This window comes from Hyla sarda, chromosome 7 (genome assembly GCF_029499605.1).
Source record: "Hyla sarda isolate aHylSar1 chromosome 7, aHylSar1.hap1, whole genome shotgun sequence".
NCBI lineage: Eukaryota > Metazoa > Chordata > Amphibia > Anura > Hylidae > Hyla > Hyla sarda.
Genome location: NC_079195.1, coordinates 24712400 through 24739296, shown reverse-complemented (window position 1 = coordinate 24739296; position 26897 = coordinate 24712400). Strand labels below are relative to the sequence as shown.

Below are 26897 nucleotides of genomic sequence, written 5' to 3'. Positions count from 1 at the left end.
TTGTTGTTTTTATTCCTTCTCTCCCACAACTGTCTTATTTCTGAACTTAAAATCCTAATTTTCATAATGTTTTGTGGTAACAGAAGTTCACCCATTCCCATAATTACTTTAGTTTCCCATCTTTGACTCTACTGTCTTTCTTGTACACTAGAGCCCAGTACTGTACACAGTATTCTATGTGAGGTCTCACTAGTGATTTGTACAGTGGTAGAACATATTCCTTATTGTGTGCATCTATGCATTTAAGTACTTTTCATTGCCAGTTTTACCCTAATATTTTCCATTTCGTAAGTAATCTTGCCCTTGATTTCCCTGTGTGAATATCCAGTGTTAAACCTCATCTGTCTCTTTACAGCCCAAGCCTCCAACCTATCTAGTTAATTGTCCTATATTGTGTTATCAACTATACACACTGCACTTTCCACTATTGAGTTATCTAATATACACAGAGAACTGCCCTCTATTGTGTTATCTACTAAAGACAGTGTACTGTCCTCTATTGTGTTATCTACTATACACAGTGCACTATCCTCTATTGTGTTATCTACTATACACAGTGTACTGTCCTCTATTGTGTTATCTATTATACACAGAGCACTGTCCTCTATTATGTTATCTACTATACACAGTGTGCTGTTCTCTATTGTATTAACTGTTATATTCAATGCATTGTCATCGATTATGTTATCTACTATACGCAGTGTACTGTCCTCTATTGTGTTATCTACTATAAACTGTACTGTCCTCTATTGTGTTATCTACTATACACAGTGCACTAGCCTCTATTGTGTTATCTACTATACACAGTGCACTATCCTCTATTGTGTTATCTAATATACATGGTGCACTATCTTCTATTGTGGTATCTACTATACACGGTTTACTATCCCCAATTGTGTTATCTACTTTACACAGTGCACTGTCCTCTATTGTATTATCTGCTATATACAATGCACTGTCCTCTATTGTGTTTACACAGTTTGGTATCATCTGCAAAGAAAGTATATTTTACTTTGCATTCCCCCTACTAGGTCATTGTGGTAAGTATTAAAGAGAACAGGGCCAAAAACTGTGGTACCTCACTAATAAGAGAGACCTCTCCAATATTGCTTCTGTGATATCCTACTACTAACAGTGACTCAATCACTTTACCTGAACGCACCACATATAGACTCCCACATATGCACATTTTCCATCAGCACAATTATTTTCATTTTAGGTATCAACCTTATCTATAGCACAGTATCAGATGCTTTGAAAAAATCCAAACATATGACATCTAGAGACGGTCCCTTGAGTTTACCTCCCCATTAAAGCCGATCAGGTTAGTTTCACAACACTAATCGCTTACAATTACATTATAAAGAGATGGAATAATTCAGACTTTATACCCACAACAGGAGTTAACAGTCCTATAAACTTCAGCATAACTTTTTGAATTAAAGTCCCTGTGGAACAGATCCTCTTATTACAGAATATTTGAATTTTAGAAATAAGGGTGTGTCTATAATGTTACGTATGTTCACATTAACGTTGTGAAACTCCTTAATGGTGCTCCATTACAACGGCTGATGGAGGTTGGGACACCATAAACCAACAAAATCTGACAGGTCCCATTCACGGAGCTTTGAACGCTGATGTGAACATAGCCTTAAAGGAGAACTCCCCCCCTAGACATCTTATCCCCTATCCAAAGGATAGGGGATAAGATGTCTGATCTCGGCTGCGGCACCCCATTCATCTGGTGCACGGAGCGAACTTCGTTCCATGACGGATGACTGGCAATGCGGGGCGGTGGCTCGAGACTTCACGGTCACACCCCACTCGTGCTGTCACGGCCACGCCCCTCAATGCAAGTCATGCCCCATCCCATAGACTTGCATTGAGGGAGCGTGGCCGTGACGTCACGAGTGGGGCGTGACGGTGACATCAATAGCCTTCACCGCTGCACCCGACGCTCTAAACAAACGCCGGTGCACAGTAGGGAGGTTGTGGAGGTCCCCAATTCTGTCTAATTCTGCACTTCTTGCTTAGTTGACAGGTGATATTTTATATAATTAAATTCAAATTTGGTTCACATTTTTATTAAAATGTTATATGCTACAATGAGGTGAAAGACAATAAAGTATCAAAAGAACGAAAGAAACAACTATAATAAAGTAGATTTTTAGTTGGCGGCAACGGTGCTGGAGATCCAGGAGTTGTAGTTGCAGACCTTGGTGTAGACACCAGGATAGTTCCTGAGGGCACAGCCATATCCCCAGGAGACAACACCCTGGAGCTGTCCATTGCAGACCACGGGTCCACCGGAGTCACCCTGAGGAGATACAGAGAGATTTTGTATTAGATATTGATAATATTACTATTCTATATCCAACTGTGGGACTGAATGTCTACTTCTAAATCACCTACTGTAGATGCAACAGTAATTTCCTCGCCTATGGGAGAGGTGTCCCCTGTTCTCCTGATAGGTGAGTGCCTCATATTTTTTTTTTATTTTATGGATATACCATACAGTATATCATCTGGTCTTTATAAACTATGTATGTTTATTTATTTATTTATTTAGTATATCCTTTCAACGGTCATTATTGTAGATGACCGAATCAATTCAGCAAAAATCAGATTCAGTCTGAATTTTACAATAAAAATGTTAACTTATCAGAAACCAAACTTTTTCAGATTTGTTTTGTTAGTTCGGTGATGTTGTATGCATCTCAGCTTGAACTCAATATATTCACTGAATTGGGGTCCTTGCACCTGGCTCGGTCACCTAATATTCTGTCCATGAGCAGGGACTCCAGTCTTTGACAGAAGTCCCTGCTCCTGTACATATTTTTCTGAGGTATTCACAGTTTTGTGAATCTTTAATCATTAGTAATGTAAATTCTTTGAAAAATGAAGAAAATAACGACACTTTAAGAGTTATATAAATAAAAAAAATATATACGTTTTGAATGAATATCTTTCCTTAAAATTAAAATTGAAATGAAATGAATATGACTAAGAAGAAACATTACCTGGCAGGAATCCTTGCCTCCTTCCAGATATCCAACACAGATCATGTTGCCGGTGATCTCTCCGGGGTAGGCGTTGCTACACTGGGAGGCGGTCAGGATGGGGGCGTTCAGGCACTGCAGGAGGTTGGGCATGCTTGCTGCAAGTAAAAGAATATAAAATATTAGAATATTATATGTTTACTGATCACTGGGAACTTTGCTTTTTAAACAGATACCAAGTTCCTGTACATGATCACTCTCATACACTATACTATAATAGTGTTGAGCGCGAATATTCGAAATGCGAATTCTTACCACAAATATTGCTTGAGTTGTCCTGTGGAAGCAGGAGAAAAGATCCTTGTAGTGGCGCTCACTCGGTGGGCGCCACTACACAGAGTGAGCGCCACTACGAGGATCTTTTCTTCTGCTTCCACGGGACAACTCAAGCTATCCAGCACCTGTCAGAGACAACCTCCGACACAGGATTACCTCTGGCAACTCCCGGTCTTCTACCCTGCAATTGGGTGACATACGCTACAAGGTGTTGTACTCTGCGTACAACACCATCAGGTGAGCACCGCTCTATTTGCATTACAGCATCGATTGCCATCAGAGTAATGGCACAGGTTGTGCCCCCCGTCTGTCTCTCCCTCTCCTTATTTCTATTACATGTGCTACCGCAAATATTGGCACTTTGCGATTTTGTGCAAATTTTGAATATAACGCTATATTTTCGTAACAACGAACAACAATAATGTGTACTGTGTATAAAAAAAAGTGATCATCCCTCCCTTCTTCCAGCTTGTAGTCCAAAGCTTGTGTGTAGCGTGAATATTTCGTATATGCGAATATGCAAATATTCAGGAATATCGGTACTTCCAGAGGACACTGATCCCTCCTTTATTTTACCTTTAAATAGGATAGGTTAGTTTAGCAGATAGGTTCTTAGATTCTAGTTTAGGGTATAGTGTTAGATAGTTGAAAGATATAATCGCACATGTGCACAAAAATTTCATTACGATTTTTGCATGGAAAAAAAAGTAAACGAACATAGCGAATATGTGAATTTCGCGACCATAGGACGAATATTCGTCCATATATTTGCTAAATATCGTGATTTGGAATATGGCCCCTGCCGCTAATCACTACACTATACTATAACTCCATGACAAAACTTTTTGGCTAGATTTTCACACAGCTTTTTTGCTGCCATTGTTGCAAACCTGTTACTGCAGTTTTTGAGCTGAAGCCAGTATCTGATACAAAAGGAATAGGAAATATAAAGGAAGGACTTATACTTCTCTTTCCTACTGGATCCACTTGTGACTTTGGCTCAAAAACTGCAGGGGCAGTTTTACGAAAAACACCCGAAAAAACACTTTGTGGACACCTAGACTTTTCCAGACAATGCTAATTCTTGCAGATAATTCTCCATCTAAGCTTTTCATAAGATGGAAAAACATGACAACATTTTAGTTTACATGATGCCTTATTGGAATGTGCTAAAATGTAGCACCTTCCCATCCTGATCATTGTTGGTGTTCTACATGGGTCTCATCAATGTATCATTTGGTGATGGTTAAAGGTTCTGACAAGGTTTTGATTAGTGAGACAATTAATCAAGAAGCATAACCCTGTTCCAAAATAATGCCACTTGTTTTCATTGAGAATCTTTTGGCGGATGACTTACTTCCACTGCTGAGGGTGTTGCCCCATCCGGAGATCAGACAGCTGGTTCCGGCAGAAGCGCAGCCAGTGGGCAGACCAACAGCCTTGACGTAGGAGTTGAGGGTGGCGGCAGAGGCCAGCTTGATCAACAGGATGTCATTGTCCAGGGTTCTGGAGTTGTAGCTTCCATGTCTGATGACCTTTGCGGAGTTGATGAACTGTTCGGTGCCTTCACTGGTAGCGATGTTGTGTTCTCCCAGTCTGACCTGAAAGCTCCTAAATGAAAATAGAGAACAGTAAGAAGACTGAAGACTATAACTCTTAAAGGGGTACTCCACTGTCCAAGCGTTCTGAACATTTAGTTCCGAAATCTGGGTGCGGGTTGCGGGGTCGTGACATCACAGCCATGCCCCTTCAATGTAAGTCCATAGGAGGGGGCATACCCCCCCTCCCATAGACTTGCATTGAGGGGGCAAGGCATCACAAGGGGGAAGACTCACATTAGCACACATTAATTTCAAATATAATATATAATGTCACTAAAAATATATTAGCTTGTCTTCTCATCTGTCTGCACTAAATACGGAGCTGGTATCTTTTGGGTAACAAGCAGCCGAAGAACTTCTTAAGAAAACTTGTCATTTTTCCATGACTATATTTAGCCAAATTGTCCTTTTGTTAGGGTTTTTATAATCAATAGTCATTGCCTCTTCAATTCTTTCAATTCTATGTGGTTCCTTCAACACTGAAGATCACCTCAGCTACTGCACTTTAAAGTCTTCTACTACTGTTCCCTTGGTTGGCGCCTATACTAGAAACAGCAGTCGGTTTTGCTCAGGTCATTTTTTAGTAACGATGGACCTTAAAGTTCAGTATTAAAATGGTATTTGTAAAATCAACTGGTGCCAGAATATTTAACAGATGTATATGACTTCTATTTAAAAACCTTCACTCTTCCAGTATTTATCAGGTGCTGTATGCTCCACAGGTTTTTTTCTTTTTAAATTAATTTTCTTTCTGACCACAATGCTCTCCACTGACACCTCTGTCTATCTCAGGAACTGTCAAGAGCAAGAGAGGTTTGCTATTGGGATTTTCTCCTGCTCTGGACAGTGCCTGACATGGACAGAGGTGTCAGCAGAGAGCACTGTGGTCAGCCATTTAATAGTTTTCTAATACCACAAAGGGCCTTCGAGACACCTCAGACACACAGGGTGAGATTACATGTTTTCTTCACCATCTTACGGCTTCCCTCCAGATCATAGAGGCATCAATGGCTTCAACACAATAAAACATGCAACATTGTTCTGTTGTTCCACTTAGTTAATAGGCGACTTTAACTGAAAGGTTTAGTCTTAGGTTGAATAGAAGTAACTTACGCCTTGTAGCAGTGAGCAGCAGAGATGACCCAAAGGTTGTTGATCAGGGATCCACCACAAAAGTGGTAGCCGGAGTTCAGAGACACCACGTAGGGGACGGAGTTCTTGGTGCAGGTGTAACCTCCTACAATCTTATCATCATCCTCAAAAGCAGCTGAGAAGGATATAATGGACCACGTTATATTCTCTTACTATTGGTTTCTTATGAATATTACATTTTAGAGAAATTAAATGGATGAGCAAGGAAAAGAACAGAACCTCAAACCTAGTAGAACAGAAAGATGTCGGAGGAACTGGAAGGAAGGACCAACAAGACTCACCAACTGCTCCGAGGAGCACACAGATCAGAAGAAACTTCATGGTGGATCCGAGATGAATATGGAGCGTGAATGACTGATATTTATACCCAAAAACTTATCAGGAAATCACCCCCTACCCCCTCATATCACAAGGGAAAGTTAATCAATATCCACATAACCTAAAATATACAAGGTAAACTATGGATGAAGGTCACTTTGTTCTGAATGTTATTTTGACCTACTTTTTTGTAGCCTTGAGGGATAACCTATCATCGGTATACAATGTGTTTAGCATTATTTGGATGTGTTTCTGTAATGGTTACATTTAGTTGTTTTGGTGCATGATCATGGCGTGCTTTGCATGGGAGTGATCACATATGTCTCAAATTCCTCTTAGACATAAAGGGTGTTTTTTTTTTTTTTTCTTTTAAATGGAGCATTTGTTGAATTTGTTCATTGAGACCACTTTTCTTTTTTTCCAATAAGAGATATGTGTTACGCCGAGCGCTCCGGGTCCCTGCTCCTCCCCGGAGCGCTCGCGGCGTTCTCCTCTATGCAGCGCCCCGGTCAGACCCGCTGACTGGGAGCGCTGCACTGACATTCATGATGGGGATGCGATTCGCATTGCGAGACGCACCCGCTCGCGAATCGCATCCCAAGCCACTTACCCGTCCCGGTCCCCGGCTATCATGTTCTGGCGCTCGCTAGGGTGCGCGCGCGCCAGCTCTCTAAGATTTAAAGGGCCAGTGCACCAGTGATTGGCGCCTGGCCCAATCAGTCTGATTAGCTTCCACCTGCTCCCTGTCCATATAATCTCACTTCCCCTGCACTTCCTGGCCCGATTTTGTTGCCTAGTGCCTAGAGAAAGCTACTATTGTGTTTACCATTACTGTGTTCCTGACCTCCTGCTATTACTATTGACTATGAACCTTGCCGCCTGCCCCGACCTTCTGCTACGTCTGACCTTGCTTCTGCCTAGTCCTTCTGTTCCACGCCTTCTCAGCAGTCAGCGAGGTTGAGCCGTTGCCGGTGGGTACGACCTGGTTGCTACTGCCGCAGCAAGACCATCCCGCTTTGCGGCGGGCTCTGGTTAAAACCAGTAGCAACCCTAAAACCGGTCCACCGACACGGTCCACGCCAATCCCTCGCTGACACAGAGGATCCACATCCAGCTAGCCGAATCATAACAGTAGATCCGGCCATGGATCCCGCCGACGTTCCGCTGCCAAGTATCGCTGACATATCCACGGTGGTCGCCCAGCAATCCCGACAGATCGCCCAACTAGGTCACCAGCTGTCGCACTTGACCACCATGTTACAGCAACTTCAGTCGCAGCTACAGCAGCTGCAACAGCAGCTACATCTCCTCCGCCAGCTCCAGCAACTCCTCCGCAGCGAATGGCCGCTCCTAACCTCCGCTTGTCCCTGCCGGACAAATTTGATGGGGACTCTAGACTCTGCCGTGGTTTCCTGTCACAATGTTCCCTACATTTGGAGATGTTGTCGGGCCAATTTCCTACAGAACGGTCGAAGGTGGCTTTCGTGGTTAGTCTCCTGTCTGGGAAGGCCCTGTCATGGCCCACACTGCTCTGGGACTGCGATGATCCTGTCACCGCCACTGTACAGTCCTTCTTCTCTGAGGTTCGCAGTGTCTTCGAGGAACCAGCCCGAGCTTCTTCTGCCGAAACTGCCTTGTTAAACCTGGTCCAGGGTAGTTCTTCTGTAGGAAAATACGCCATCCAATTTCGTACCCTCGCCTCTGAATTATCCTGGAACAAGGAGGCTCTCTGCGCAACCTTTAAAAAAGGCCTATCCAGTAACATCAAAGATGTGCTGGCCGCACGAGAAATTCCTGCCAACCTGCATGAACTTAACCATTTGGCCACCCGCATTGACATGCGTTTTTCTGAAAGACACCAGGAACTCCGCCAGGAAAAAGACCTTAATCCCTGGGCACCTCTCGCATGGTATCCTTTGCTATCTACCCCTGTGCCTTCCGCCGAGGAGGCTATGCAAGTGGATCGGTCTCGTCTGACTCTTGAAGAGAGGTCTCGCCGTAGGGATAAAAATCTATTTCTGTACTGCGCTAGTACCGAACATTTCTTGGTGGATTGCCCTATTCGTCCTCCACGTCTGGAAAACGCACGCACCCAGCTCACGTGGGTGTGGCGTCTCTTGGTACGAAGTCTGCTTCTCCATGTCTCACTGTGCCCGTGCGTATTTCTCCTTCTGCCAACTCCTCCTTCTCAGCCGTGGCCGTCTTGGACTCTGGTTCTTCTGGAAATTTTATTCTGGCCTCTTTGCTTGATAGGTACTGCATCCCGGTGACCCGTCTCCTCAAGCCGCTCTACATTTCTTCGGTCAACGGAGTGAAGTTGCACTGCACTGTGCGTTACCGCACAGAGCCCCTGCTTATGAACATTGGACTGCATCACGAGAAAATTTAATTTTTGGTCCTGCCCAACTGCACCTCTGAAGTCCTTCTCGGTCTGCCATGGCTCCAGCATCATTCTCCCACCCTTGACTGGACCACCGGGGAGATCAAGAATTGGGGTCCTGCTTGCCGCAAGAAATGCCTCTCGTCTGCTCCCAGCCCCGTCTGTCGGGCCTCAGTGTTTCCTCCTGTGCCTGGTCTCCCCAAGGCCTATCAGGACTGTGCCGTGCCTCCTCATAGCCCCCGTCCTGGTGACACTCTGCCCTGTGACATGCTTCTCCCTCTGCCCCCCCTTCCCATTCCTTCTGAACTGCCTGCCGCTGGTGTAGCTACCCAGGACTTCTTTTTCCAGAAGGAGACTCAAGAGGCGTCCCCTATTTTCTCGTCTCTTTTGAAGGGACAAGGAGGCAAAAAGAGGGGGAGACCTAAGGGGTGGGGGTACAGTTACGCCGAGCGCTCCTGGTCCCTGCTCCTCCCCGGAGCGCTTGCGGCGTTCTCCTCTATGCAGCGCCCCGGTCGGACCCGCTGACCGGGAGCGCTGCACTGACATTCATGATGGGGATGCGATTCGCATAGCGGGACGCGCCCGCTCCCGAATCGCATCCCAAGCCACTTACCCGTTCCGGTCCCCGGCTATCATGTTCTGGCGTGCGCGGCTCCGCTCTCTAGGGCGCGCGCGCGCCAGCTCTCTGATATTTAAAGGGCCAGTGCACCAGTGATTGGTGCCTGGCCCAATCAGTCTGATTAGCTTCCACCTGCTCCCTGTCCATATAACCTCACTTCCCCTGCACTTCCTGGCCGGAACTTGTTGCCTTAGTGCCTAGAGAAAGCTACTACTGTGTTTACCATTACTGTGTTCCTGACCTCCTGCTATTACTATTGACTACGAACCTTGCCGCCTGCCCCGACCTTCTGCTACGTCTGACCTTGCTTCTGCCTAGTCCTTCTGTTCCACACCTTCTCAGCAGTCAGCGAAGTTGAGCCGTTGCCGGTGGATACGACCTGGTTGCTACCGCCGCGGCAAGACCATCCCGCTTTGCGGCGGGCTCTGGTGAAAACCAGTAGCAACCCTACAACCGGTCCACTGACACGGTCCACGCCAATCCCTCGCTGACACAGAGGATCCACATCCAGCTAGCCGAATTATAACAATATGATTGAATCTTCCATGATTTGTTTCAGATTCAATTTGGCGGATCTTACAGATTAGATTAGTCGGATTCCTTTCAGATTCAGATCCCAATTTGAATTCAGAAGTACCCCGATTGAAATATGATTGCCCACTCTAAATATTACGGGCAGTGGTCCTCACTCCTGTACAGTACACTGCGCAGGTAGGGGTGAAACAGGTCAGCAGCCTGGTGGTAATACCAGAAGACACAGCACAGCAACCTTAAAGGGGTTCTCCACCCCTAGACATCTTATCCCCTATCAAAAGGATAGGGGATAAGATGTTTGATTGTGGGGGTCCCACAACTGGGGACCCCTGTGATCTCGGCTGCAACACCCCAGACATTGGGAGCGAGCTTTGCTCTGTGCCAGATGACTGCTGATGCAGGGTGGAGGCTCATGACTAGAGATGAGCGAACTTTTGGAAATTTTGATTTGGCTGATTCGCAGAATTTTCCGAAAAAGTTTGTTTTGATCCAATTTTTTTTGCGGTGAATCTATATTAAAAAAGGCTATTTCTAGCCTACAGACAGCCTCAATAGGGGTATAGAACACTTTGCTATGTTCTAAAACTCATATGGAGTGTGCTGGGGTAGTTTCCAAAATAGTATGTCATGTGTTTTTTTTTTTTTTTTTTTTGCTGTTTGGCACCATAGGGGCTTCCTAAATGTGACATGCCCCCCAAAAACCATTTCAGAAAAACTCACTCTCCAAAATTCCACTGTCGCTCCTTCCCTTCTGAGCCCTTTGGTGAACCCGCCAAACACTTGACTGACACATATGAGGTATTTCCTTACTCGAGAGAAATTGGGTTACACATTTTAGGAAGATTTTTCTCCTTTTACCCCTTGTAAAAATTCAAAAACTGGGTCTACAAGAAAATGCGAAAGTAAAAAATGAAGATTTTGAATTTTCTCCTTCAATTTGCTGCTATTCCTGTGAAACACCTAAAGGGTTAACAAACCTTTCGAATGTCATTTTGAATACTTTGAGGGGTGCAGTTTTTATAATGGGGTCATTTGTGGGGTATTTATAATAAAAAAAAGCCCTTCAAACCCACTTCTAAACAGAACTGGTCCCTGAAAAATTTCGATTTTGAAAATGTTGTGAAAAATTGGAAAATTGCTGCTGAACTTTGAAGCCCTCTGATGTCTTCCAAAAGTAAAACATGTCAACTTTATGATGCAAACATAAAGTGGACATATTCTATATGTGAATCAATATATAATTTATTTGGAATATTCATTTTCCTTATAAGCAGAGAGCTTTAAAGTAAAAAAAAATGCAAAATTTTCAAATTTTTCATCAAATTTTGGAATTTTTCACCAAGAAATGATGCAAGCATCAACAAAATTTTACCACTAACATAAAGTAGAATACGTCACGAAAAAACAGTCTCGGAATCAGAATGAAAGGTAAAAGCATCCCAGAGTTATTAATGCTTATAGGGTACCTCTCATCAAAAAAACTTTTAATATATTATAGATTAACTCCTTAACGACGCAGGACGTATATTTACGTCCTGCGCCGGCTCCCGCGATATGAAGCGGGATCGCGCTGCGATCCTGCATTATATCGCGTCGGTCCCGGCGCTCATCAATGGCCGGGACCCGCGGCTAATACCACACATCGCCGATCGCGGCGATGTGCGGTATTAACCCTTTAGAAGCGGCGGTCAAAGCTGACCGCCGCTTCTAATGTGAAACTGAAAGTGACGCGACTGCTCAGTCGGACTGTTCGGGACCGCCGCAGTGAAATTGCGCGTCCCGAACAGCTGACCGGACACCGGGAGGGCCCTTACCTGCCTCCTCGGTGTCCGATCGACGAATGACTGCTCCGTGCCTGAGATCCAGGCCGGAGCAGTCAAGCGCCGATAATGCTGATCTCAGGCGTGTTAATACACGCCAGTGATCAGCATAGGAGATCAGTGTGTGCAGTGTTATAGGTCCCTATGGGACCTTTAACACTGCAAAAAAATTGTTTAAAAAAAGTAAGGTAAGGTAATTTAACCCCTTCCCTAATAAAAGTTTGAATCACCCCCTTTTCCCATAAAAAAAATAAAACAGTGTAAAAAAAATAAAAATAAACATATGTGGTATCGCCGCGTGCGTAAATGTCCAAACTATAAAAATATATCATTAAATAAACCGCACGGTCAATGGCGTACGCGCAAAAAAGCGTATTTTGGTCACTTTTTATACCATTAAAAAATGAATAAAAAGTGATCAAAAAGTCCCATCAAAACAAAAATCATACCGATAAAAACTTCAGATCACTGCGCAAAAAAAGTGCCCTCATACCACCCTGTATGTGGAAAAATAAAAAAGTTATAGGGGTCAGAAGATGACATTTTTAAACGTATAAATTTTCCTGCATGTAGTTATGATTTTTTCCAGAAGTGCGACAAAATCAAGCCTATATAAGTAGGGTACCATTTTAACCGTATGGACCAACAGAATAATGATAAGGTGTAATTTTTACCGAAATATGCACTGCGTAGAAATGAAACCCCCCTAAAAATACAAAATGGCGTTTTTTTTTCGATTTAGTCGCACAATGATTTTTTTTTCCGTTTCGCCGTGCATTTTTGGGTAAAATGACTAATTTCACTGCAAAGTAGAATTGGCAACGCAAAAAATAAGCCATAATATGGATTTTTAGGTGGAAAATTGAAAGGGTTATGATTTTTAAAAGGTAAGAAGGAAAAAACGAAAGTGCAAAAACGGAAAAACCCTGAGTCCTTAAGGTTTTTATGTATGCAGAATAACATTACAATTGCATGTTATTAAAAAATATGCTTCTTTGTATTTAATTTTCCACTTTGAAGAAATGACCACTAGGGGTCTCCCTAACAGTCCACGCAGCAAGCATTTCAGACTCATGCTGGAGTCCTAAACACTACGAGCTGCCAGCCTGCTTTATTCACAAAGGAGAACACTCAGAGCTGCCAGCCTGCTTTGTTCACAGCCTGTTTGGCTATGAACAAAGCAGGCTGGCAGCTCTGAGTGTTTAGGACTTCAGCATGAGTCAGAAATGCTTGCTGACAGGACTGATCGGGAAACATGCAATAGAAAGAAGCATATTTTTCATTGACATGCTATCGAAAAGTTATTCAACATTCATTAATCTAAAATATATCAAAAGTTTATTTGATGAGAGGTACCCTTTAAAGTGAAAGTGGTCAGATGTTCAAAAAATGGCCGGGTCATACAGTGAAAATTGGCTGGGTCCTTAAGGGGTTAACAAGGGGTACAGTGAGCCTTAACACTCACAGGTGTTTGACAACTTTTCATTAAAGTCAGATGTGTAAATGAAATTATTTTTTTTCACTAAAATGCAGTTTTTTTTCCAAATGTTACATTTTTACCAGGGGTAATAGGAGAAAATGCCCCTCAAAATTTGAAAAACCCCATTTCTTCTGAGTATGGAAATACCCCATATGTGGATGTAAATTGCTCTGCTGGTGCACTATAATGCTCAGAAGAGAAGGAGTGCCATTGAGCTTTTGGAGAGAGAATTTGGTTGGATTAGAAGTCGGGGGCCATGTGCGTTTACAAAGCCCCCATGGTGCCAGAACAGTGGCCCCACATGTGACCCCATTTTGGAAATTACACCCCTCATATAATTTAATAAGGCATGCAGTGAGCATTTATACCCCACTGGCCTTTGACAGATCTTTGGAACAGTGGGCTGTGTAAATGAAAAATTACATTTCCAAAAATCTGTCAGACACCTGTGGGGTGTAAATGTTTACTGCACCCCTTAATACATTACGTGAGTGGTGTAGTTTCCAAAATGGGGTCACATGTGGGGGGGGGGGGGGTGGGGGTCCATTGTTCTGGCACTATGCAGAACAGCCCAGGTGTGAACATGAATTATCAGAAAACACCGGAGTTGTGGAAACCTGTGGTGCACCAATGCAGGTGGAAGTATATCATCAGGGGTCAAGTCCTGGGAAAAGAAAGTGTCGGAACTCAACCAAGATTTCCAATTAAGGTCCACTGGGAACAGTGTTTGTGCTGTGGAAAAAGAGCAGGAACTCTGCCTGGGGCTTCTGTGATCATGATTTCAGGCCACACCCCCTCCCCTCATGTCTATGGGAGGGGGCGTGATGGCTAGTACACAGCCGTCATGCCTCCTCCCATAGACATGAATGGAGGGGGTGTGGCAGCTGTGTTCACCAGTCATATAGCACTGTGCGGAGTTCGCTCTCTGCACCGGATGACTGAGGTGCCGTGGCAGAGATCGTGGTGGTCCCCAGTGGCCGGACCCCCACGATCAGACATGTTATCCTCTATCCTTTGGATAGGGGGGTAACATGTCTAGCAGTGGAGTACCCCTCTAGCAGATTTGCCTCATATTTTGGCTTGTTTGTCAAGCAGAAGCTGATGTGTCACATCCAAGGTAGTGAGCAGTGCAGCCTTGATGCCAGCCCCAACCACTATCCCTACCTACTAGGACAACCTGCCCTCATGTGAGTGTAAGATGAGTAGGCAAATGGGAGCAGAAGGGGAGGGAGGCAGGGAAGCTCTGTATACCGGCTCCCTCCTTAACAATGGTGTCTATAAAGCCTGACTCTTCAGAACTGGACCATGGATCTGGGTGAGCTATACCTCTTTATAGTCAGGATCGCCCGCACTATAATCTTCTTAATAGGGTTTAGTGTGGGTGAACAAGCTGTCAGATTCACTTTAGGATATATTTCATATTTTCCTCATTGTGTGCATATATCCAAGTCCTTTTCATTGTCAGTTTTACTCAAAATAGTTTTCCATTTAGTAAGTAATCTTGGCATTGATTTCCCTTTCCTGTGCTAATAACCTTACATGTATCAATGTTGAACCTCATCTGTCATCAAACCTCAAACTTGTCTAGATCCCTTTGTAACAGTGCTCTGTCTATCCATTGGCAAACTTCAGATGGGCCTGTACATAAGCTTTTTTTTTTTTTTTTTTTTTTTTTAGAAGGTTTTTTTTTAGCAGGGGGACCTTGCAGTTGCTGCAGGATCTTAGTCTGCCTTCACTGGATAATGTGTTAAAAATGTTTCTCTTGGTGACTATGGCCCCAGCTGCCTTGAGATCATTGACAAGATCCTCCCGTGTAGTTCTGGGCTGATTGCTCACCGTTCTAATGGAGCCTCTGATCAATGGATATTGACAAATACTTTGGGGGAGATTTATCAAAGGATTTAGAATGGTTTTTCCAGACTAAATTTGTCGCACAGAAAGTCGCAGTCTAAATATGTAGGACTTTTTTGCATAGATCCCGAAGTTTGTGCACAGAATTTATCAAGAGCCGTGGGACTTTTGATAAATTAGGCGCACAATAGACCAGCCTAACCCTCTGTAGTTTGGTTTATATTAATGCGGGACATAGACAGCTTTGATAAATCTCCCACTTTTTGTTTCTTCCATTTGTGAATAATCGCTCCAACTGTTGTAATCTTCTCACCAAGCTGCTTGATGATGGTCTGTAGCCCATTCCAGCCTTGTGTTGGGCTACAATCTTGTCCCTGACATTCTTGGACAGCACTTTGGTCTAACATCACAAGGAGTGGTCCCTTTAAGAGCGTGTTCCTAATCTCAGCTCATCAACTGTATAAGACACCTGAGAGCCAAAAATTGATAAGGGTTATTTCACAAAATAAAATGAAAATGTATTTATTTATTGAAATACATTTTTCTGGATTTTGTTGTTTTTATTCCTTCTCTCCCACAGCCGTCTTATTTCTGAACTTAAAATCCTAATTTTCATAATATTTTGTGGTAACAGAAGTTCAGCCATTCCCATAATTACTTTAGTTTCCCATCTTTGACTCTACTGTCTTTCTTATACACCAGGGCCCAGTACTGTACACAGTATTCTATGTGAGGTCTCACTAGTGATTTGTACAGTGGTAGAACATATTCCTTATTGTGTGCATCTATGCATTTAAGTACTTTTCATTGCCAGTTTTACCCTAATATTTTCCATTTAGTAAGTAATCTTGGCCTTGATTTCCCTGTGTGAATATCCAGTGTTAAACCTCATCTGTCTCTCTACATCCCAAGCCTCCAACCTAGTTAATTGTCCTCTATTGTGATATCAACTATACATACTGCTCTGTCCACTATTGAGTTAACTAATATACACAGAGAACTGTCCTCTATTGTGTTATCTACTAAACACAGTGTACTGTCCTCTATTGTGTTATCTACTATACACAGTGCACTATCCTCTATTGTGTTATCTACTATACACAGTGTACTGTCCTCTATTGTGCTATCTATTATACACAGTGCACTGTCCTCTATTTTGTTATCTACTATACAGAGTTTGCTGTCCTCTATTGGTATTAACTACTATATACAATGCATTGTCATCTATTATGTTATCTACTATATGCAGTGTACGGTCCTCTATTGTGTTATCTACTATAAACTGTACTGTCCTCTATTGTGTTATCTACTATACACAGTGCACTATCCTCTATTGTGTTATCTACTATACACAGTGCACTATCCTCTATTGTGTTATCTACTATACATGGTGCACTATCCTCTATTGTGTTATCTACTATACACGGTGCACTATCCTCAATTGTGCAATCTACAATACACAGTGCACTATCCTTTATTGTGTTATCTACTATACATAGTGCACTATCCTCTATTGTGTTATCTACTATACATGGTGCACTATCCTCTATTGTGTTATCTACTATACACGGTGCACTATCCTCAATTGTGTTATCTACTATACACAGTGCACTATCCTCTATTGTGTTATCTACTATACACAGTGCACTATCCTCTATTGTGTTATCTACTATACATGGTGCACTATCCTCTATTGTGTTATCTACTATACACGGTGCACTATCCTCAATTGTGTTATCTACTTTACACAGTGCACTGTCCTCTATTGTATTATCTGCTATATACAATGCACTGTCCTCTATTGTGTTTACACAGTTTGGTATCATCTGCAAAGAAAGTATATTTTACTTTGCATTCCCCCTACTAGGTCATTGTGGTAAGTATTAGAGAGAACAGGGCCAAAAACTGTGGTACCTCACTAATAAGAGAGACCTCTCCAATATTGCTTCTGTGATACCCTACTACTTACAGTGTCTCAATCACTTTACCTGAACGCACTATATATAGCCTCCCACATATACACATTTTCCATCAGCCCAAGTATTTTCATTTTAGGTATTAACCTTATCTATAGCACAGTATCAGATGCTTTGAAAAAATCCAGACATATGACATCTAGAGACGGTCCCTTGAGTTTACCTCCCCATTAAAGCCGATCAGGTTAGTTTCACAACACTAATCGCTTACAATTACATTATAAAGAGATGGAATAATTCAGACTTTATACCCACAACAGGAGTTAACAGTCCTATAAACTTCAGCATAACTTTTTGAATTAAAGACCCTGTGGAACAGATCCTCTTATTACAGAATCTTAGAATTTTAGAAATAAGGGTGTGTCTATAATGTTACGTATGTTCACATTAACGTTGTGGGACTCCTCAATGGTGCATCTTTTACAATGACTGATGGAGGTTGGGACACCAAAAACCAACGAAATCTGACAGGTCGTATTCACGGAGCTTTGAACGCTGATGTGAACATAGCCTTAAAGGAGAACTCCGCCCCTAGACATCTTATCCCCTATCCAAAGGATAGGGGATAAGATGTCTGACCACGGCTGCGGCGCCCCATTCATTCATCAACTTCGCTCCATGCCGGATGACTGGTAATGCGGGGCGGAGGCTCGTGACTTCACGGTCACACCCCGCTCGTGCTGTCACAGCCACGCCCCTCAATGCAAGTCATGCCCCCTACCATAGACTTGCATTGAGGGAGCGTGGCCGTGACGTCACGAGTGGGGCATGATGGTGACATCAAGAGCCTTCACCGCTGCACCCGATGCTCTAAACGAACGCCGGTGCGCAGCAGGGAGGTTGTGGAGGTCCCCAATTCTGTCTAATTCTGCACTTCTTGCTTACTTGACAGGTGATATTTTATATAATTAAATTCACATTTGGTTCACATTTTTATTAAAATGTTATATGCTACAATGAGGTGAATGACAATAAAGTAGCAAAAGAAAGAAATAACTTTAATAAAGTAGATGTTTAGTTGGCGGCAACGGTGCTGGAGATCCAGGAGTTGTAGTTGCAGACCTTGGTGTAGACACCAGGATAGTTCCTGAGTGCACAGCCATATCCCCAGGAGACAACACCCTGGAGCTGTCCATTGCAGACCACGGGTCCACCGGAGTCACCCTGAGGAGATACAGAGAGATTTTGTATTAGATATTGATAAAACAACTATTCTATATCTAACTGTGAGACTGAATGTCTACTTCTAAATCACCTACTGTAGATGCAGCAGTAATTGCCTCACCTATGGGAGAGGTGTCCCCTGTTCTCCTGATAGGTGAGTGCTTCATATTTTTATTTTCTTTTATGGATATGCCATACAGTATACAATCTGGCCTTTATAAACTATGTATGTTTATTTATTTATTTATTTATTTATGTATTTATTTATTTATTTATTTAGTATATCCTTTCAACGGTCATTATTGTAGATGACCGAATCAATTCAGCAAAAATCAGATTCAGTCTGAATTTTACAATAAAAATGTTATCTTGTTAGAAGCCAAACTTTTTCAGATTTGTTTTGTTAGTTCGGTGCGGCTGTATGCATCTCAGCTTCCACTCAATATATTCGCTAAATTGGAATCCTTGCACCTGGCTTGGTTACCTAATAATCTGCACATGAGCAGGGACTCTAGTCTTTGACAGAAGTCCCTGCTCCTGTACATATTTTTCTGAGGTATTCACAGTTTTGTGAATCTTTAATCATTAGTAATGTAAATTCATTGAAAAATGAATAAAATAAGAACACTTTATGAGTTATATAAATAAAAAAATATATACGTTTTGAATGAATATCTTTCCTTAAAATTAAAATTGAAATGAAATGAATACGACTAAGAAGAAACATTACCTGGCAGGAATCCTTGCCTCCTTCCAGATATCCAACACAGATCATGTTGCCGGTGATCTCTCCGGGGTAGGCGTTGCTACACTGGGAGGCGGTCAGGATGGGGGCGTTCAGGCACTGCAGGAGGTTGGGCATGCTTGCTGCAAGTAAAAGAATATAAAATATTAGTAAATTATATGTTTACTGATCACTGGGATCTTTGCTTTTTAAACAGATATCAAGTTCCTGACTCTCATACACTTCACTATAATAGTGTTGAGCGCGAATATTCGAAATGCGAATTCTTACCGCAAATATTGACACTTTGCGATTTTGTGAAAATTTTGAATATAACGCTATATTTTCGTAACAACGAATATTCGTTTTTTTTTCTTCATGGTACACATCACAACAATGATATGAACTGTGTATAAAAAAAAAAATAAAAAAAAGTGATCATCCCTCCCTGCTTCCAGCTTGTGGTCCAAACAAGGCTCCAATATTATTTACTGTGTGAGTCGGTGTGGAGCGCGAATATTTCGTATATGCGAATATGCAAATATTCAGCAATATCGGCACTTCCAGAGGACACTGATCACTCCTGTATTTTAGCTTTAGATAGGGTAGGTTAGTTTAGCAGATAGGTTCTTAGGTTCTAGTTTAGGGTATAGTGTTAGATAGTTGAAAAATATAATCGCGCATGCGCACAAAAATTTCATTACGATATTTGACATGGAAAAAAAAGTAAACGAACATAGCGAATATGTGAATTTTGCGACCATAGGACGAATATTCATCCACATATTCGCTAAATATCATGATTTTGAATATGGCCCCTGTCGCTCATCACTCCATTATACTATAACTCCATGACAAAACTTTTTGGCTAGATTTTCACACAGCTTTTTTTCTGCCATTGTTGGAAACCTGTCACTGCAGTTTTTGAGCTGAAGCCAGTATTTGATACAAAAGGAATAGGAAATATAAAGGAAGGACTTATACTTCTCCTTCCTACTGGATCCACTTGTGACTTTGGCTCAAAAACTGCAGGGGCAGTTTTACAAAAACACCAGAAAAAACACTATGTGGACACCTAGACTTTTCCAGACAATGCTAATACTTGCACAAGTGCAGATCATTCTCCTTCTAAGCTTTTCATAAGATGGAAAAACATGACAACATTTTAGTTTACATGATGCCTTATTGGAATGTGCTAAAATGTAGCACCTTCCCATCCTGATCATTGTTGGTGTTCTACATGGGGTCTCATCAATGTAACATTTGGCGATGGTTAAAGGTTCTGTGTAACCAAAATACCTCCTAAAGGGTCTACGGGCACTTAAATCAGAGACAAAAAACCTTGGGGATGCAACTCCCCTCAGGGTAAACCCTGAATAAAGACCCTCTCTAGTCTAAAACTTAACTTTTAATAGTTCAAATAATAATCTGTATTAACGTGCTCAAAATTGCCCACTAGGTGGCAGTGTGAGATTAAAATTACAATCCCGTGTTCATTTATTTTAGTTTTATGGCATATTTATGCTTGGATGTATCTGACCAGGGGGCTCTGTATGCAGTACTCTGCTTCAATGCCGTCTACTGACTTAGCATCTCAGAGCTCCGTGGTCCATCCATGTATTGCTGCCGGGATTGAGCTAAAATCTGTTCTCCTCTATATCAACGTTTCGCCGGTAGGACCCGGCTTTTTCAAGAGTCTGAGGTTAAAGGTTCTGACAAGATTTTGATTAGTGAGAGAATTAAACAAGAAGCATAACCCAGTTCCAAAATAATACCACTTGTTTTCATTGAGAATCTTTTGGTGGATGACTTACTTCCACTGCTGAGGGTGTTGCCCCATCCGGAGATCAGACAGCTGGTTCCGGCAGAAGCGCAGCCAGTGGGAAGACCAACAGCCTTGACGTAGGAGTTGAGGGTGGCGGCAGAGGCCAGCTTGATCAACAGGATGTCATTGTCCAGGGTTCTGGAGTTGTAGCTTCCATGTCTGATGACCTTGGCGGAGTTGATGAACTGCTCGGTGCCTTCACTGGTAGCGATGTTGTGTTCTCCCAGTCTGACCTGAAAGCTCCTAGATGAAAATATGGAACAGTGAGAAGACTGAAGACTATAGCTCTTAAAGGGGTACTTCACTGCCCCAGCGTTCTGAACATTTAGTTCCGAAATCTGGGTGCGGATTGCGGGGTCGTGACATCACGGCCACACCCCTTCAATGTAAGTCTATGGGAGGGGGCGTACACCCCTCCCATAGACTTGCATTGAGGGGGCATGGCGTCACAAGGGGGAAGACTCACATTTGGACACATTAATTTCTACTATAATATATAATGTCACTAAAAATATATTAGCATGTCTTCTCATCTGTCTGCACTACATACAGAGCTGGTATATTTCAGGTAACAAGCAACCGAAGAACTCCTTAAGAAAACTTGTAATTTTTCCATGACTATCTTTAGCAAAATTGTCCTTTTGTTTGGGTTTTTATAATCAATAGTCATTGCCTCTTCAATTCTTTCAATTCAATTCTATGTGGTTCCTTCAACACTGAAGATCACCTCAGCTACTGCACATTAAAGTCTTCTACTACTGTTCCCTTGGTTAGCGCCTATACTAGAAACAGCAGTCGGTTTACCTCAGGTCATTTTTTAGTAACAATGGACCTTAAAGTTCAGTATTATAATGGTACTTGTAAATCAACTGGTGCCAGAATATTTAACAGATGTAAATGACTTCTATTTAAAAATATTCACCCTTCCAGTACTTATCAGCTGCTGTATGCTCCACAGGAAGTTTTTTTCTTTTTAAATGTATTTTCTTTCTGACCACAGTGCTCTCCACTGACACCTCTGTCTGTCTCAGGAACTGTCAAGAGCAAGAGAGGTTTGCTATTGGGATTTTCTCCTGCTCTGGACAGTGCCTGACATGGACAGAGGTGTCAGCAGAGAGCACTGTGGTCAGCCATTTAATGCTTTTCTAATACCACAAAGGGCCTTCGAGACACCTCAGACACACAGGGTGAGATTACATGTTTTCTTCACCATCTTACGGCTTCCCTACAGATCATAGAGGCATCAATGGCTCCAACACAATAAAACATGCAACATTGTTCTGTGGTTCCACTTAGTTAATAGGCGACTTCAACTGAAAGGTTTAGTCTTAGGTTGAATAGAAGTAACTTACGCCTTGTAGCAGTGAGCAGCAGAGATGACCCAAAGGTTGTTGATCAGGGATCCACCACAGAAGTGGTAGCCAGAGTTCAGAGACACCACGTAGGGGACGGAGTTCTTGGTGCAGGTGTAACCTCCTACAATCTTATCATCATCCTCAAAAGCAGCTGAGAAGGATATAATGGACCACGTTATATACTGTTACTATTGGTTTCTCATGAATATTACATATAGAGAAATTAAATGGATGATCAAGGAAAAGAACAGAACCTCAAACCTAGTAGAACAGAAAGATGTCAGAGGAACTGGAAGGAAGGACCCACAAGACTCACCAACTGCTCCGAGGAGCACACAGATCAGAAGAAACTTCATGGTGGATCCGAGATGAGTATGGAGTGTGAACGACTGATATTTATACCCAAAAACTTATCAGGAAATCACCCCCTACCCCCTCATATCACAAGGGAAAGTTAATCAATATCCACATAACCTAAAATATACATGGTAAACTATGGATGAAGGTCACTTTGTTCTGAATGTTATTTTGACCTTTTTTGTAGCCTTGAGGGATAACCTATCATCGGTATACAATGTGTTTAGTGTCATTTGGATGTGTTTCTGTAATGGTTACATTTAGTTGTTTTGGTGCATGATCATGGCGTGCTTTGCATGGGAGTGATCACATCTGTCTCAAATTCCTCTTAGACCTAAAGGGTGTTTTTTTTTTTTTTGTTTTTTTTAATGGAGCATTTGTTGAATTCGTTCATTGAGAGGAATTTTCTTTTTCTCCAATAAGAGATATGATTGAATCTTCCATGATTTGTTTCAGATTTAATTTGGCAGATTTTACAGATTAGATTAATCAGATTCCTTTCAGATTCAGATCCCAATTTGAATTCAGAAGTACCCCGATTGAAATATGATTGCCCACTCTAAATATTACGGACAGTGGTCCTCACTCCTGTACAGTACACTGCGCAGGTAGGGATGAGGCTGGTGCAACAGGTCAGCAGCCTGGTGATAATAGCAGAAGACACAGCACAGCAATCTTAAAGGGGTTCTCCGCCCCTAGACATCTTATTCCCTATCAAAAGGATAGGGGATAAGATGTTTGATTGTGGGGGTTCCACCGCTGGGGACCCCTGTGATCTCGGCTACGACTCCCCAGACATTGGGAGCGAGCTTTGCTCTGTGCCAGATGACTGGTGATGCAGGGTGGAGGCTCATGACTAGAGATGAGTGAACTTTTGAAAAATGTAATTCGGCTGATTCGCCGAATTTTCCGAAAAAAATAGTTTTGATCCAAATTTTTTCGCGCTGAATCTATATTAAAAAAGGCTATTTCTAGCCTACAGACAGCCTCAATAGGAGTATAGAACACTTTGCTATGTTCTAAAACTCATATGGAGTGTGCTGGGGTAGTTTCCAAAATAATATGTCATGTGGTTTTTTTTTTGCTGTTTGGCACCATAGGGGCTTCCTAAATGCGACATGCCCCCCAAAAACAATTTCAGAAAAACTCACTCTCCAAAATCCCACTGTCGCTCCTTCCCTTCTGAGCCCTCTAGTGCACCCGCCGAACACTTGACATACACATATGAGGTATTTCCTTACTCAAGAGAAATTGGGATACACATTTTAGGAAGATTTTTCTCCTTTTACCCCTTGTAAAAATTCAAAAACTGGGTCTACAAGAACATGCGAGTGTAAAAAATGAAGATTTTGAATTTTCTCCTTCAATTTGCTGCTATTCCAGTGAAACACCTAAAGGGTTAACAAACCTTTTGGATGTCATTTTGAATACTTTGAGGGGTGCCGTTTTTATAATGGGGTCATTTGTGGGGTATTTCTAATAAAAAGGCCCTTCAAACCCACTTCTATACAGAACTGGTCCCTGAAAAATTTCGATTTTGAAAATGTTGTGAAAAATTGGAAAATTGCTGCTGAACTTTGAAGCCCTATTCCAAAAGTAAAAACATGGCAAATTTATGATGCAATCATAAAGTAGACATATTGTATATGTGAATCAATATATAATTTATTTGGAATATTCATTTACCTTATAAGCAGAGAGCTTTAAAGTTAAAAAAAATGCAAAATTTTCAATTTTTTCATCAAATTTTGGAATTTTTCACCAAGAAATTATGCAAGTATCAACAAAATTTTACCACTAACATAAAGTAGAATATGTCACGAAAAAACTATCTCGGAATCAGAATGAAAGATAAAAGCATCCCAGAGTTATTAATGCTTAAAGTGAAAGTGGTCAGATGTTCAAAAAATGGCCGGGTCCTACAGTGAAAATTGGCTGGGTCCTTAAGGGGTTAACAAGGGGTACAGTGAGCCTTAACACCCACAGGTCTTTGACAACTTTTCGTTAAAGTCAGATGTGTAAATGAAATTTTTTTTTTACTAACATGCTGTTTTTTCTCTAAATTTTAAATTTTTACCAGGGGTAATAGGAGAAAATGCCCCTCAAAATTTGAAACCCCTGAGTGGTGTAGTTTCCAAAATGGGGTCACATGTGGGGGGGTGGGGAGTCCATTTTTCTGGCACTATGCAGAACAGCCCAGGTTTGAACATGAATTATCAGAAAACGCAGGATTTGTTGGAACCTGTGGTGCACCAAAGCAGGTGGAGGTATATCATCAGGGGTCAAGTCCTGGGAAAAGAAAGTGTGGGAACTCAACCAAGATTTCCAATTAAGGTCCACTGGGAACAGTGTTTGTCCTGTGGAAAAAGAGCAGGAACCCAGTTCCCACACATTTCTGCCGGACTTGAGCCCTGTATATCATCCAGTTGGGCTAAAATAGTGTTCATGACCGGCAGCAGGACATTGTGGAGGTCACTTTGTCACTCTCACTTTTGGTATAAATCCTGTACAACAGGCTTGAATTTGTCTACCAAAGGCATCAATGAGAAGTGCTGGTATTTGGCCGATATATACTGGTTCTCCCGGTGAGACCGGAACTGAGTATAAAAAAAAATCTCCAAGTGTGGTAGGGGAACAGTTTTTTTGACTGAATGAATTAAGGTCTACTATTCAACTCAAATAGATTTTGCCTGTATGTTATGTGATAACTTGAAAACCCCTTAAATGAGTAATTCATCCAAAGGATAGGGGATAACATTTCTGATAGCGGGGGGTCCAGCCACAGGGACTACCTACAATCTCTGGGCCGATGCTGCGGTGTTACGGTCACGAAAGCCTGGGGCTTCTGTGATCATGATTTCAGGCCACACACCCCCACTCATGTCTATGGGAGGGGGCATGATGGTTAGTACACAGCAATCATGCCTCCTCCCATAGGCATGAATGGAGGGGGTGTGGCAGCTGTGTTCACCAGTCATATAGCACTGCGCAGAGTTCGTTCTCTGCACCGGATGACTGAGGTGCCGCGACAGAGATCGCGGTGGTCCCCAGCGGCCGGACCCCCACGATCAGACATGTTATCCTCTATCCTTTGGATAGGGGATAACATGTCTAGCAGTGGAGTACCCCTTTAGCAGATTTGCCTCATATTTTGGCTTGTTTGTCAAGCAGAAGGGGATGTGTCACATCCAAGGTAATGAGCAGATGCTAGCCCCAACCTACTAGGACAACCTGCCCTCACATGAGTGTAAGGTGAGTAGGCATATGGGAGCAGAAGGGGAGGGAGACAGGGAAGCTATGTTTACCAGCTCCCACCTTCATTAACAATGGTGTCTGTATAAAGCCTGACTCTTCATAGTCAGGATCACCCGCACTATAATCTTCTTAATTGGGTTAAGTGTGGGTGAACAAGCTGTCAGAGTCACTTTAGGATGATTTTTATATTTTCCTCATTGTGTGTGTGGTAGCCCTTGGGGGGTGTATGGTAGTGGTGGTATGGTATAGGTATATAAGGGGTTAATGTTAACCCTAGAGTTTGTGACGCCAGGCTGAGGGCTGGTATGCTGAATCAATGTTATCGCCGCCCTAGGTGGATAAAATAACTGAAGGTCCACAAAGAGATAGATTTTGCACAACTTTTACTGAAGTGCTTGCAATATCCACGGCACAGTAACAGTCTCGTACAAATAGTCCTTAGGTTGCTTAGTGACTGACAGTTGTTGCGGACCTTGAGCTAGACATACAGTCTCTGAATTTAGGGAGAGATTTGCAGATACGTCCGGATTTAGGGGAGTTATTAGGTCCGGTGATGCTGCAGAGTGTCTGGGAATTGATACACTCTATAATTAGATTGTTCAGCCGTTGCCGCAAGGCTCAGGCCTAACTCACTGCGTTAGTTGCTGTACAGGTCTTTTCACGTCAGGAGTACAGGAGCAAGAGAGCAAGAAGATGGCCGCCGCTCCCTTATATGGGCAGGGGGCGGGGCGAATCTGATTGGTCCGAACATCTGCCATTCACCATTACATGATGTAATGGGATTGCTTACGTCACAGGGCCTCAAAAGGTCCTTAAGCTTAATACCATAGAGTTCACCTAGTCACATGACCAGCAGGTCCTGCAACGCTATGGAAACAAGTAATTAACCATTTATTTACATATATTATTCTATCTACATTAACCTTTGCATAAAATACTAATTTATACACTAGAATAGAGGCGACTAGGGGTAGACTGGATGACAGGGATCCCTAAGTCCTAGGGACTCTGGCTACGGGGACCCATACATAAATAGGTACCGTATAGAATGCAGTACTGGGACACGACATGTGCATGTATCCAAGTCCTTTTCTTTGTCAGTTTTACTCAAAATATTTTTTTCATTTAGTAAGTAATCTTGGCATTGATTT

At 42.4% G+C, this 26897-nt stretch overlaps 2 protein-coding genes across 2 annotated transcripts; both read right to left on the bottom strand.

The window, feature by feature from the left end:
• Nucleotides 1-2167: 2167 nt before the first annotated feature.
• On the bottom strand, nt 2168-6415 carry LOC130282405 (trypsin-like). The gene is made up of 5 exons (XM_056530627.1): nt 6370-6415; nt 6050-6203; nt 4689-4946; nt 3021-3153; nt 2168-2317 (listed from the first exon to the last, which is right to left on the bottom strand). The coding sequence occupies exons 1-5, from the start codon at nt 6407-6409 to the stop codon at nt 2168-2170; spliced, it is 735 nt and encodes a 244-aa protein (XP_056386602.1). The 5' UTR covers nt 6410-6415.
• Nucleotides 6416-17998: 11583 nt separating this feature from the next.
• LOC130282404 (trypsin-like) lies at nt 17999-26324 on the bottom strand (the record flags this gene model as incomplete). Its single annotated transcript, XM_056530626.1, has 5 exons — nt 17999-18230; nt 18961-19097; nt 20769-21022; nt 22132-22285; nt 26219-26324. Coding segments are annotated over 5 exons (801 nt in total), but the record flags the coding sequence as incomplete, so codon positions are not given.
• Between the last annotated feature and the right edge of the window lie 573 nt (nt 26325-26897).

Excerpts from the sequence above, each read along its gene's own strand:
- LOC130282405 (XM_056530627.1), bottom strand. The coding sequence starts at position 6,409 with ATGAAGTTTCTTCTGATCTGTGTGCTCCTCGGAGCAGTTG. Across the intron at positions 4,947-6,049 it reads GCTGCTCACTGCTACAAGGC|GAGCTTTCAGGTCAGACTGG; the intron begins GTAAGTTACTTC and ends ATTTTCATTTAG. Across the intron at positions 3,154-4,688 it reads ACCCTCAGCAGTGGAAGTAA|CATGCCCAACCTCCTGCAGT; the intron begins GTCATCCGCCAA and ends ACTTGCAGCAAG.